At 37.3% G+C, this 14,583-nt stretch overlaps 1 protein-coding gene across 4 annotated transcripts in view; it reads left to right on the forward strand.

Moving 5' to 3' along the window:
* Scaf4 (SR-related CTD associated factor 4) overlaps window positions 1-14,284 on the forward strand; it is a 58,146-nt gene extending 43,862 nt beyond the window's left edge. For all 4 annotated transcript variants that reach the window (XM_076868140.1, XM_076868142.1, XM_076868141.1 and 1 more), the window contains exon 20: window positions 12,983-14,284. In XM_076868140.1, coding sequence (XP_076724255.1) covers window positions 12,983-13,920 — 938 coding nt within the window. In that variant the 3' untranslated portion in view covers window positions 13,921-14,284. The remainder of the gene's footprint in view (window positions 1-12,982) is intronic.
* The last annotated feature ends 299 nt before the right edge of the window (window positions 14,285-14,583 follow it).

Genomic DNA, 14,583 nt, shown 5'->3' on the forward strand with positions numbered 1-14,583 from the left:
TTTTTCCTTTTTTCATATTTATAAGATGGTTGCACCAGGGTCACAGAATCTGAATCATAGAATTTTCCGATCAACCCCTTCTCTCCATATTCTCTCTACCCACATACACCTTCAGTTATGAATTCATTTTGAAATGAAATTTTGTCTGTGGTCCTTGAATAGTAGGTCATTCTGGACTGTTTACAAAATTATGTGCATTTGTGTTTTTCTCTGGGCTTAGTAAATTCATTGAATGAGTGGAAAGATTTCATGATCTCCAAGAGTTTAATAACTACTGCTTTCAAACAACCCTGAAGAGTAAGTACCTGCCTTTGATTTAACATTAGATCTTGAAAACCTATTTATTTACTTACTTTGGTACTGGGGATTAAACCCAGGGACATTTAACCACTGAGCCACAACCTGAGTCCTGTTTTGTATTTTATTTAGAGACAAGGTTTCACTGAGTTGCTCAGGCCCTTGCTGAGTTGCTGAGGCTGGCTTTGAACTCACGAACCTGCCTCAGCTTCCTGAGCCACTGGGATTACAGGTGTGCACCACTGCACCCAGGCTGGCCCTTTTTTCCTTACCACTACTGAATAGACCGTTTAGCCTCTGCATCCAACATGTGAAACAAAATATAACACAGGAAAAAAAAAAGAAAAGCTAGTAAAGTTGAAAAGTAAACTTAGTAAGCTCAGTGCCACAATACAGATAATTAAACTTTAAATCTTTCTTCACATTTCTATTATTTTTATCTGGCTTATCAGACCCCCCCCCCCCACTGAATAAAATTTCCATGAGAAAGGGATACTCATTCATTGCAGGGCTATTGATATTTCACCTCTGCTGATTACTTTTGACTGTAACTTTTAAAGTGGAATTTTAAAAATTGAAGGCCCTTTCAAAGTGCTTTAACTAAAATGCAGTTTAGTTCTAGTTGTGAGGAAAAAAGGCCTTCGGTTTTTAATCAGAAATCTTGAAAATAATGTCACATAAATTTTGACCTATTAAAAGAGAAATAAGATTTTTAAAACTATTACAAAAGTTTATTTAAATAAGAAAATGCACTTGACCTAATTTTTACATCATGGTAAAAGCAGGCTTTTTGGAGAAGGGACATGGATTTTTCTTCTGAATAGCTATCATTTATACTCATTCTAAGGCTTCTGACATAATACTATTTCCTCATTACCACCTATTGTTCTCTTGCCCACTGGTTGCCATCTTCACAGAGTCATCTGTTGTAAGATTCATAAAAGGATTACATTCCCACAGTATTTCTTGAATGTGTCTACCAATATTTAATTTTAATGATAAATTCTTGTCCATCCTTTTTTTTACTTGAAAAGGTAAGCTTTACTCTTGGTGTATACTTGGGAGGTTCAAAACTGCTTTTTCAAAATAAGATTCTTAATATGTCTGCAAATAAAGAAGGGAGTGGTTAAAACAGACTAACCATAGTCCCATCATTTTGATGAAGGAATGCAGTAATCACATTGCAGTATTGCAGTACTAAAGGATCAGTGATTTCAGTAGAGATATTACTGGTATGCTCCAGGTGTGGAGTATTGGAGCTGATGCTTCTGGTTTTCTCTTGGTGCTCTAATGTTTTCTTATAAGTTCATAAAAGGAAATGCTATGCTGACCAGAAAACTTGTAAGCCTAGAAGTTGACACTGAACTCTCATTTCCTCACCTGTAAAGGGGAGTAAAAGTGACATTGACACACCAAGGTGTCATAATTATTCAATGGGGGTAAAACATCCGCCACAGGGTAGGCATTTAGTGAACAGTGGGTGTTATTACAGGTAAGAAATGATGTTTAGAACACTTAGGGAATATTTATACTTTGAAATCCTAAAATTCCTTTGGTTGTAATTCTTTCTAAATTCTCTGTTGGCAAACAGGAAAATAACTTATTAGGGGGAAGTATATCTTGACATAGTTGCCTCAGATATTTTCAAGGTAGATTAGACCATATCTTAAGTTCACACACTAAAAATTTATTTGGCTTACTGAGAAAATGTGTGTGTTAAATCATCGTGGTGTTCATTTAAATAGCATAACTTGCTATCTAAATTGATTCCATTGATGATATCCAATAGTTATCTTATAATGGAAGATAAATGTGTCATTGAGACTTAACTGAGCTCTTAGATCATAATTTCTAAAATATGCTAATAAAGTAGCAGGGGCCAAACAAATGTTCAAGATATCTCCAAACAGTCTGTTTTGAGGCTTGATTATAATGGGAAGAGGCATTAGGATGCCTTAAGGATAATTTGGTTTAAGAATTTTCTGTATTATCAGACTTCAGTATGGGCATTAGTTTGGAGTGACTGCTGGTCTCTGGATCTAGGCTGAGGTAGTTCGCCTGACCCCTGCTACTATATATGAAGAGAATTAAATTCCCATCATCAGAGATGATTCTTTTGGTGATACTGGAAATAGAAAAATACCAGATATACAATAATAATTTATTACTAATTGATTTTTAAAGAAATCTGTACTTAATAGCTCACAAGCCAAAGTAATTAGCACAGGGCTGGTTTCATAAAAGCTAAAGACAACATTGTGCAGTTGTTGGTCATTTAGGAGAGGAGAAAAATTAAAAGATCACAGCAATTCAGTTCATTCTCTTGACTGTATCTGTGTTTACTTTTCTCAAAAACTTTTGTATAATGATGTATCTTTAACATGATGTACAGCATATTTTTATTAAAAAGTTCATTGTAAATGTGAAGTTTGGGTTACTTTGGTGTTCCAAACAATAAAAAAAATACACAAAAAAAAATGTTTGTTTGTGTTACCTATCTCTACCGTGTTACCAGGCTATCCAGAATGTTTTCAAGCAAAAACTAATGTCGGTTGAATTCATTCCTTTGTGGATAATTAAAGCCTTTTGTCAAATACATTTATTCAGTAATCATTAATATAAAGAGAACCTCTCACCATTTTTGTTGCACTACTGCAAATGATGGTAAAGTAAGAATTGAGTATTTGTAAGATCCTTTTTTACTTATAACTTTTGTAGCCAGAGGTTTTAAAGAGTCACAAATTATTGGCCTATTAGGCTGAATTGCTAGGCAAGTGTTGTGATAAACTCATTCCCTGTGTAGCCTCAGTAGATATTTGACTTTATCCTAAACTTGGGCACCTTGAGAAATATGGAGACAAAATTGATTTGTGAATTATTAAACACTTGTGTTTGCTTTTGTGCAATAGTTATGATCCCTAAAACTGCCTAGGAGGCAAATGATTTTACCAGCCATTTCAGAAATTCCTTTAAGATAGGTATTTAATTGATGATGATTTCACTTAGCTTTGGATTTCTTTGCCTAGTCTCTAAAATTTTGAGGTTTTTTAGAGCTAGTAATTTTTAACAATATTTAAATTAGAACATTAGAGCACCAATCTTTTAGTAATGTATTAAGTCATTAACGTTGAAAGAAAACCTGGAGAAGATTCTAGAAATTAGGAGTTTTAAAAACATAATACAACCTAATTTTAAAGAACAGTTTTTGCACTTTAATATTTATTTTGAACTTTAGTATATGATTTGATTACATTAAATTATAAGGCAGAAAGTATGATAGATATTTGATTTGGTACCCTCACAATCTAATGACTTCATCCTGTTCTTCAAGAGCTTTTAAACATTTTATTTATTTTATTTTTATGTGGTGCTGAGGATAGAACCCAGGGCTCACACGTGCTAGGTGAGTACTCTACCACTGAGCCACAACCCCAGCCTCAGGAGATTTAAAATATTTGAATTGGTATTTCACTTGTGTTACAGAATAGAAATAGTTCTTAAATATGCATTACAATGTCCTCAACTCAGTATATGACATTATTTCGTGCATAAAGTAGTGATTTTTCCACAACAAATATTGAACTTGGAATATGAATTTATGCATGAATATACACTATATATTCTCCAAGAAGACTCAGCACTTCAAGCAAAACACGAGTAGTCATGTGCAAAAAATCCAGAGCACTTTTACATTCTCTCTCTTCATGTCACCCTGGGCTCTCTAGGCTGGTGTAGAATACTAGCCTGAAGACTATCTTTAAACTTAAATATCTCTCTGAGAGACATCTTGAGAAAGGTGGGAGAGCAGAAACTTTGGACTCTAGGTTGATTTTGGCAGACAAATATTGCTGTGAAGAATTTCAGGTAAGATTTTACCAGGTTCACATTAAAAATAAAATTGCCTATGGACAATCACATTTATGATAGGTTAACTGTATATTTCAAACTTACTTTCTCTAATAGTGAAATTCTTAACTCTTAAGTTGTAGCTGTTAGCCTTTGTCAATTTTTATAAAATTCTTAGCAATTAATATGCAAGTTGAAATTCTAAAACACAAATATAAGTGATGTGCAGGAAAAAAATGAGCATTCAAAGTCTACTATACATTATTTTGCAGAAAATCCAGGGGTTTTTTGTTTTTTGTGTTTTTTTTTTTTTTTCCTACCAGGGATTGAACTCGGGCACTCAACCACTGATCCACATCCCCAGCCCTATTTCATATTTTATTTAGACACAGGGTCTCGCTGAATTGCTAAGAGCCTCACCATTGCTGAGGCTGGCTTTGAACTCATGATATTCCTGTCTCAGCCTCCTGAGCCTCTGGGATTACAGGTGTGCACCACCATGTCCAGCCATGGAGTCTTTTTTAAAAGATGGTAATCAGTCTGATTTGAGAGGGTTTTTTCCCCCCTTATTGTAGATGTTGTGGAAACATTGCTTAATATTCCCTTATGCTAAAAATGAATGAGCTATCTCAATATACCTAAAATATATATTGCTGAAAACTGAAGTTTCTCTTAAAGATCTTCCTAGTATTCTAAGGAAAAAAATTGTTTATATAAATCTTAATATCATACAATCTAAATGAAATATGCTTCTCTCATTCTTGAAACCTGGCTCCTTGTTCTTCATTCTCAGCTGTCAGAACACAATGCCTACTGTAAGAATCAACTGGGAGTGTCTTCAAAATAAACGTACCTTAGTACATTAATTGGTGAATCTAGGCAAAGGAAATATATGTGTCAGTTGTACTGTTGTTGCAGTTTTCTGAAGGTCTGAAATCATAAAAGGAAAACACTTTTGTTCATTAAATAAATGTTTACATATTTTTATATTTGCCTAGAGGCATTGGTGGAAGAGATAAGAGTGGTTGATACATTTTTTTCCTTCATGCATGTGAAATTCCATTTTAACCTCATGTAAAATGCCACCACGACTGTCATAGTGTTGAGATCAAATTTTAAAAAGGTAGAATAGCTTGGAACAGAAAAGGAAATTCATAGAAAAACACATCCTTTTTCAAAAGTCCAGGTTTTCCTAAGGTTATGCAGAAATAATTCTCACCTTCCAAGGGTCATTTTCCTAGACCTGTTGCCTGTTTTTATCCCAAGAGATAACCTTCTCTTTGACATTGGGCATCACCTTTGCAACTAGCATTATTGTGTGCCAGGCACCCTCCCAGGTGCTAACAATACCATCATGAACAAAATGAAACCTACTTTCTTGGAGTTTATATTTAGTAGGGACTTGGATAACAAGTAAACTAATAGCTGTACAAGGAGATATTCCTGTGAAGATAGACTGTTAGAGGATTTGAGGGTATCACATAGATGTGCCATTTTCAATTGTATGAGAAAACAATAACCTGAATAGTAAGCTACGTAAATACAGACAAAAGGCATTTCAGGTAGAGAGGTAAGAATAAAGAGGAATCTTAATTAAGAGGGAACTTGATTTGTTTGAGGGACCATAAGGGGCTGGTACAGCTGGAGCAGGTTAAGCCCCAAGTAAAGAGTGACAAGAGGTGAGTGCAGACAAGTGCAATACGAAGTGGTACAGAGTTTTTGGCTTGCGTTGTGATCTCATTTACATTTTTCAAGGGATGATTGCAGCTATAGAGAACAAATAATAATAGAAGTTGGTAAAAGTAGAATGAATGGTGTGTTTGGATTCTGGTGCAGTGAAGGGATAAGGGTTTGCATTCAAAGTGTTTTGAAGACAACCTTTAGAATTGCCTCATTACTTAAATATAATTCGTAAAAGAAGTCAAGAGTAACAAGATTTTTACCTAAGCAATTTGTAAAGTGTTTACTGCCATTCCCGAGATACACAAACGTGTAGGATTTTGGGAAGTGGGTATTAAATTTGAATGTTGGCTGTTTAACTTTGATACACAGGTACAAATGTCAAGTAAACCAACTTAAATCTAGAGATGTTAATCCTGGTGATGAAGATCATATTTAAAGACATGGGGCCTATAAGGGTTATGTAGGGAGAAAATATGAATAGAGAAGTGGCAAGAGGACAAAGTCAAAGAATCCTTCAACATTTAGCCTTTGAGAACACAGCACCGAGCTAAAACATACATAGTTTCACCTGCCAGGAACTCCTCCAAGCAGTTGGTATATGGTCATCATTTAAGCCTTAGAATCCTATGAGATGAACCCCATTTTATAATTGAGAAAACTACAACCAGTAGGCAAGGGTGCGTAAGAAGGAAACATTTTGGAGACCATGGGAAAAGCCTTCATAGGAAAGAGGGAGAAATGAACTGCCAGATGGCATTGATGATTCAAGATGCTGAGCTTTGCCAGCTGGAAGGCTCCTGGTGACCTGGAGAAAGAGATTTTCCTGAATGATGGTTCAAAAACCCAATGACAGCTGGTCAGAAGAAAATGGGAGTTGAAGACAAGGGTACAATTGTGACTTTGAACATTCCTGAGGTTTGCCATGTAGGGGAGCAATAAAATGGAGTGGTAGCTGAAAATATACAGGATGGGGAAGTTAGTTTTGTTTTCCTAAAAATGCAAATAATGTTAGCTTACTGATTATTCAGCATCGATAGGAGAATTTTGGCACAAGAAACAAATGCTAGGTTGATAGGTAAGAGGAGGTGGATCCAGGATAGAAACAAAAGGCTTCGTCTTTGAAATATGGATGGTCATAGACCGAAGGAATAACTTCACTGGTAGGTAGATGAAAGTCCTTTGCTAAAGGACTTTTTTTTTTTTTTTTTTAAGGTAAACTAGGATAAAATGAAAGATGGTGTGTCCATATAATGGACTGTTACTTGGTAATAAAATGAAGTACATGCATAGGGTGCTATACACCATGGATGAACCTTGGAAAGGTGCCAGGTGATAAAGGAAGCCAGCCATAATAATAGTCCATGTGTATGAAGTGTTGAGACTAGGCAAGTCCATAGAGACAGGAAATAGGTTATGTGTTTGCCTATATGGGCAGGGGTGAAAGGAGGAGGAGTGATGGCTAAAGAATGCAGGGTTTCTTTGGGGGATAATGAAAATCTTCTAACATTGATTTTGATGGTTGCCAATTCTGTGAATACACTAAAAGGCATTAAATTGCATGCTTTATGTGGGTAAGTTGCAGATTACATGAATTTTATCTTATGTGAAGTTTTTATGGAATAAACAAGCTAGGAATAGACCGAAAATGAAGGAGAAACAACATGAAATAGGTAGGACATGAATGTGTAAATTGACTAGAAAATGTTGAGATTGCTCACCAGAATTAGGGGCAAACTTGGGGTTGTAGTTATAAAATTTGTGAATGACCCCAGTCAGCGTGCTAGGGTTGGTGTGACCCTCAGCCATGTTTAGTGTAGATTAGGTAGAATAATTGCATTTAAAACAAACGTTGGGTTCCTCCAGGCAGCTGTGGTGAGGGAGGGCCGTGGACCTGGAAGCAGGTAAGGAGAGACATAAGGGTATTGTCTGATAAGGTTGAAGATTGAGGAATGGAGTCCCAGAGAGAATGACCTGGAAGGAGGAGGATCAGAAGGGGGACTACCTGAAATGAGAATTGAGCAATAATGAAGTTCTTGGTGATGAAACTTTCATTACCTTCCAGAGGTGGTGGCTGCAGTAGAAAGGAAGCCAAGGTCATTGGCTGAGAAGATATGGAGGAACAGACTGCTTTATTCACTCTGCCCTTTCTCCCTAACCTTCCTTGAACCTCCTCCCTCACATTTTCACGTAGGAGATCTGTACTTTAAATATATACACACACACACACACACACACGCGCGCGCGCGGCGCGCGCACCATATATTCTACTTAAATTTTGCATCAGCTAATGCGGTTGGTCTCTCCACAGTATTTAAATGAGACCTTTTGTATTAAACATTTTATGTGTCTCTCCCCAGTAGGTACACTGTAGTCTTAGGCAGAAAACCATCCTATTTAGTGTTGTACCTTTTGCATACATTGTTTACATTCTACTGCGATTGCCCTAATTGGTCATGAGAGTGATCTCCCACTTCCCCCACCTCCCCTTTAGTCTTTTCATATACTTTTTCCTTTTTTTTATTTTCCCACATAATAGCAGTGGTGTCTCCCCTTTGTTTTTAGTTGTGCGATAACCATTTTTTGATTATCATGGGAAGTATGCAGTTTTGTTACTTAGAGTTGAGCTCCAGTGATTTCTTGTCAACATTGAATACTGACTTTCAGGGCTTTGGTCTGTCCTGAACCCTTGCATTAGAAATTCCTGTGCCTAATATAATGTTTTGTCAGGTCTGATCTATTATTCCCTTGTTTCTTTTGCCTATAATAATACTGTGACTCTATTCTTCTAAGTTCTAGATATGCACATAATCAGCTTCTTAAGCACATTTCCACTGAGGTATTCCAGACCCTCTGACTCAGTGTGTTAGTACCATAAGAAACATGTTAATTTGTATTCAAACACTGTCCTGGTCTTGCATCAAAACTCCACCCACTCTATAAGTCATTCATAGCAAGAACTCTGTTCCACTAAATATCTTAAATTTGTCTCAGCTTTAGCACCCTTTCTTGGGGTTCAGTCTCTCATCACCATCTACTAGATTCTTGGAACGAGAACCCGAATACTCTGCAGTATCCTCCTCCTCTTTGCTTTCCTATACACAAATTTCCTGAAGAATCTTTATAACAAAGTGTCAGACCAGGTGCAGTGGTCCACACTTGTAATCCCAACAGCTGAGGCAGGAGGATAACTTATTCAGAGCCAGCCTCAGCAAAAAGCAAAGCACTAAGCAACTCAGTGAGATCCTGTCTCTAAATAAAATATGAAATAGGGCTGGGGATGTGGCTCAGGGTTTGAGTGCTCCTGAGTTCAATCCCTGGTATTCCCCCCCCCCCCCCCAAAAAAAAAAGGATCATTTATCCCTGTTTGGAATTACTCTCTGGGTTCCTTATGGCATGTAAGGCCTCTGAATTGCCCTGGCTCATTTGATAGGCTTCAAAAACCTCATCTCCTATGTTTTCTCAGTTTTCATCAAGTTGTTTTGTTTCATTCTCTGAACAGAGCACTTGGGTGCATCACTTTGTTGTAAGCCTTTTCAAAAACTATTCCTTTTTTGACCAGTAGTGTCCTTCCTTACATTGGCATTGTATGTGCTCTACTTCCATTGAGACCCAAACCAGACAGTCCCCTTAATTCCCACTCAGATCCACACATCGTCTTTATCAGTTCCACCTTTGTTATCACCATACTAGTTTCTGTCATCTACAAAAATTAAGGTTTGTTTGAACTAGACTGTCCCTTTGAAGAAAGGGAAGATATTATTTATATTCCCAGCCTGTTAGACAAGTTAATAATATAAAGTTCAGATGTTCACTAAGTGTGTGAATGAATTTATGATTTTTCATCTGTAACTCTAGGAACATATCTTAGTGTACAGCGTACTTCCAGATAAAGTGAATTATTGCTCTTCATGCTCTTTTGACCTGGAAACTCAATATGTATTCCACTGGTATGAACAGAATGTCAGCTTTCCTAATAAAGATTGCCTAATAAAACTTGAAGTTCAGATCGCATATCTACCTTTTGCCACCTCATGTATTTTTAATTAAATATCTTTTATTATAAAAGTAATATGTGCTCACTGCAGAAGAGGAAAGGAAACTACAGCTAATCCAATAAAAAAATCTACCATCTACTTTTGGTCCAAAGGCCATTTGGGTCTACAGGCTTAAAAGGAAATCCAGCTTGACACATCTTCCTAACACTATTTACAAAGTAGGGAGAGATTTGGAGTATGATCTTTTAAGCAAATCCCAAGCACAAATACCCATATGGGTAAAATAGATGAATTGCGATTTTTTTCTTTATAAAAATTGTGTTGTATAGGAGGTTTTAAGTATTGATTGTCATGTATGTGTTGACCTTGTTAACAGTCTGTATACCCTCAAATGCATGCTATAAAGGACTTAAGAGGTGCAGTCCTAGAGCCTCAGATTTGTTTTATATAGAATTGTTTCCAGTTTTCTATTTCCTGAACAAGGTTGAGGTCGTTTTGCATTCTTTGGCCACTCTCAGATTGGTAATTCAGAAAACCAAGTCATGATGAGGAAATTAAGAATGGGACCTTTCCATTGCCCTGTAAGAGTCACCATTTGCTTTTGAAGAATACTGAATTTAATTCTTTTGTCATAATAGGTATTTTGAAACCCTCTCCCATTTTCTAGCATTTAAAAATTTTGCCTTTGCCCTTTGAAGCTTATAGAAATATGCTGGAGTATACACACTGACCTTCAGAACAGTAAACATTGGTCCTTTCAGTCCTTGAAAACAGAACTTTTCATATAAAGCTGGTGGAAAAAAATAAAGTTTGGTTGCTTTAAAATGGTTCTGTGTAATGAGATCTCTATTAAAAGAAGCTTTAACTGAGTATGTACATTTTATGTTGCTTTGAACTAAAGGCCACAGATCTAGAAAATAACACTATCCATTTAGAATGAGAGGAAGGACATACCTTAGGTACTTTTGTTTTTATGATGTATATTCAATTATATTTACTTAAAATGCTAAGAAGAATGTTTCGGTCTGCCACTAGATCTCATTTGAGTCTGAAATACAGTCTAGGTGGTGGTCCTATGTGTATTCGTTGTCCAGGATTTTCCTTACTACAGTCTGAGGGGACAGATTAAAATCTGTCTTTTTGCTGTTACTCAGTATACTTAAAATTTCCCCAGCCACCAAACTTGACTTCAAATCATGCTGGGTATTGAGGGAACAGGAAGAATTGATTAAGATCGTAATTATCAGAAATGATAAAACTGCTCTTTTTGTAAATCAAATATCTAGTGTTAGGACTATCTAAATAAGATGTATGGAATAGTAACTTCAGTAGTTAATAGAGAGGCACTGAACCCATTCTTAACTTCATTTGATGTTAAGTAGAAGTGACAGATATCACTGCTATGCCTATTTTATAAACCTGAATACTGGGGCTGGGGTTGTGGCTTAGGGGTAGAGCTCTCGCCTAGCATGTGTGAGGCACTGGGTTCCATCCTCAGCAGCACATAAAAATAAAACGGTATTGCATCCATCTACAACCAAAAAATAAATGTTAAAAACAAAAAACAAGGGTATGTGTCCAAGATCACTCCCGAGAAACTTTATATTGCATAAGTGTATTTCTGTTTAAGCATTTAGAGGGCATTTTAGTAAGTGCCAAAACTGGGCAGCGTTCATGTCAAAATAGTTATTATAATGAGTATGGCTCAGTGGTAGACACTTGCCTCGAGTACATGAGGCCCTGAGTTCAAACCCCAGCACCACCCCAAAATAGAAAAGTTATAAACTAGGTATCTACGTACACGTTTCAGGTTCACTTCAGTGGTTAAGCCTGACGAAAATTGGATCATGTTATGAATAACACAAACTGAAGAAGAAATTCTCATTTATTACATTAATTTTTTTTATACAGAAATTGTAGAAACATGGAAAGACTTTAGTTTGCAAGTTATAACCTAAAATAACATGATGGGGGTGGTGGGGAGAAGCTGAAAAACTAGTACTAAAGTATGGAGTCATTTTTCTATTAATTACACAAGCATTTCTATTGCCATTACCAGCTCATAGCATAAACCATAACTTGCTCAAGTATTTTCTGCAGTACAGTGGTAAATACCATGTTCTGACAATATCTGGAGCACTTTTCCATTATCAAAGTAACTCCTGGGGCTGGGATTGTGGCTCAGCAGTAGAGCGCTCGCCTAGCCCAGGCAGGACCCAGGTTCGATCCTTAGTACCACATAAAAATAAAGATGCTGTTTCCACCGAATAATAAATATTTAAATAATAAATATTTAAAAAATTCTCTCCCCCCCCCTTTGGGAGTATTTACCTTATATTTGAAAGAAAGAAATTGAGAGAGATTTGGTGCCTATTCTGTAAGTGGAGAACCAAAACAAATCCTTACTTCTTTTCACTATGATTATAGATGTTGAATCATTGAATTTGTGTGCTCTCAGACTAGAATGAGAAGCCCTCATGTAAATGAGAAAGTGAAACTAGTAAGTCATTGTTACTATAACAGCATCAGTTTATTCGTCTTGGAAGAATGAACACCTAGCATTATTCAGCAGTCTTGGCGACCTGGCAGGATACACATTGTGCTGTTCTATGAGGTATTTTAAGACTATAGACTGTAGCATAGAATCATTTTCTCACTGGATTTTCTAGGTCAGTGGCCTCATTTTTTCCTAATCTAGTAGTTATGTTTAGTTAAGACTTAAACTGTGAGATTTTGTTAAGGGTACACGTGAAATACCCTTTGCTTGGCTTCAGTAGTTATTGCTGGTGAATGCAATCCTTTCTCTCATTAGGTTTTAAAACATGTTTCTCTAATGTATTTGGAGTGGTGAAACAGCTTCTACTGAAGCCTGCCGAAGATTTTGACCTATTCTTCAAAAATTGGTGTATTTGTTTTCTTTTCCAGCTTACTTTTGTCTCCATCTATATACTAGTTACTTACAAAATGAGTCATTAATAGATTCCTTGCTTTAGGTACTGGCCTCTCACAATGGATGCGGGATACATTGGTACAGATTGATACATAGCATGAAAATTAAGATTCTAGATTGAATTTCATTTTGCCTTTAACTCCACAGATAACAGCTAAAATTAGAAGGCTGTCTTCTGTGGCATTTACATTTTTTATTTTTGTTGTTTTAGGCACTCAAGGAGTCACTCCTGGTCCTGTAATTGGGCTCCAGGCACCATCTACTGGTCTTCTGGGTGCACGACCTGGCCTCATCCCACTCCAGCGCCCTCCAGGAATGCCTCCACCTCATTTACAGAGATTCCCTCTGATGCCACCCCGCCCCATGCCACCGCACATGATGCACAGAGGTCCACCACCAGGACCAGGGGGCTTTGCAATGCCTCCACCACATGGAATGAAAGGGCCCTTCCCACCACATGGCCCTTTTGTTAGGCCTGGTGGAATGCCAGGGTTGGGGGGCCCGGGGCCAGGCCCAGGGGGTCCCGAAGACAGAGATGGAAGGCAGCAACAATCGCAGCCACAGCCACAGCAGCCACCTCCACCACAGCCACAGCCGCAGCAGCCACCACCATCACAGCAGCCACCACCAGCCCAGCAGCAGCCACAGCAGTTTAGAAATGATAGCAGGCAGCAGTTCAATTCAGGTAGAGACCAAGAAAGGTTTGGAAGAAGATCTTTCGGAAATAGGGTGGAAAATGACCGGGAACGGTATGGGAACCGTAATGATGATAGAGATAATAGTAATCGTGAAAGGAGAGAGTGGGGAAGGAGGAGCCCTGACCGGGACAGGCACAGAGACTTGGAAGAGAGAAATAGACGCTCTAGTGGGCATCGAGACAGAGAGAGAGATTCTAGAGATAGAGAGTCTCGTAGAGAGAAGGAAGAAAACCGAGGAAAGGAAAAGCCTGAGGTGACAGACAGGGCAGGTGGTAACAAAACCGTTGAACCTCCCATTAGCCAAGTTGGAAATGTAGACACTGTTTCAGAACTTGCTAAGGGGGAGGCCGAGGCCACAGTGGTGAAACCTTCCGAAGAGTTACCTGCTGAGGCTACCTCATCCGTTGAACCCGAAAAGGATTCTGGCTCAGCAGCAGAGGCTCCTCGTTAGAGACTGGAATTTGTCCCAATGTGACAGTGACACTTCTGGAGTGTAGAGCTTGAGGTGTACAGATGCTGTATTATATTTGCTCCTGCTATATCACAGCCCCGCAGTAGTTGGTGGGGAATTGTAAAGCAATTTGATTGCTTCCCTTCTATTTAAAAATAGCCACAAAATAACAAAAAATACTGAAGATATGAATAAATATTACCCTTTTTGCTGTAACTTTTTAAAAGTTTTGACTTTAAAAAGTTTACAAATCGTAATTAGAAGTGCTCTCTATTTTTTTTTTTTTTTAATTTAAGACAAGGTAACGGTGAAAGCTCCTCAAAACAATAGGGATGTTTTTAATAAACTCTATTTTCGTAACAAACTTTAATGTGTGCTATTCTTCCTACACTGCATTAAGGTAGAAAAGGATTGTTCACCATCAAAGTTTGAGCTCTTATGTATTGGAGTCTAAATTAGACTTGTTTGATGGAAATACAATTTTATGTAGTTACTCTCAAACACTATCATTTGTAATTTTTTTATTTTTAGCATTTTAATCATAAGTTTAGCGGTTTGTTATTTGAAAAGCTTGTTAGTGTTTGCAGTTCAATCAAGGTTTTTGTTTTTTTCCATTGGCTTTGTGGTAATGTCCTAATTAATTTGTAAAAACATTTTATTTGG

The sequence above is a fragment of the Callospermophilus lateralis genome, chromosome 10 (genome assembly GCF_048772815.1).
Source record: "Callospermophilus lateralis isolate mCalLat2 chromosome 10, mCalLat2.hap1, whole genome shotgun sequence".
NCBI lineage: Eukaryota > Metazoa > Chordata > Mammalia > Rodentia > Sciuridae > Callospermophilus > Callospermophilus lateralis.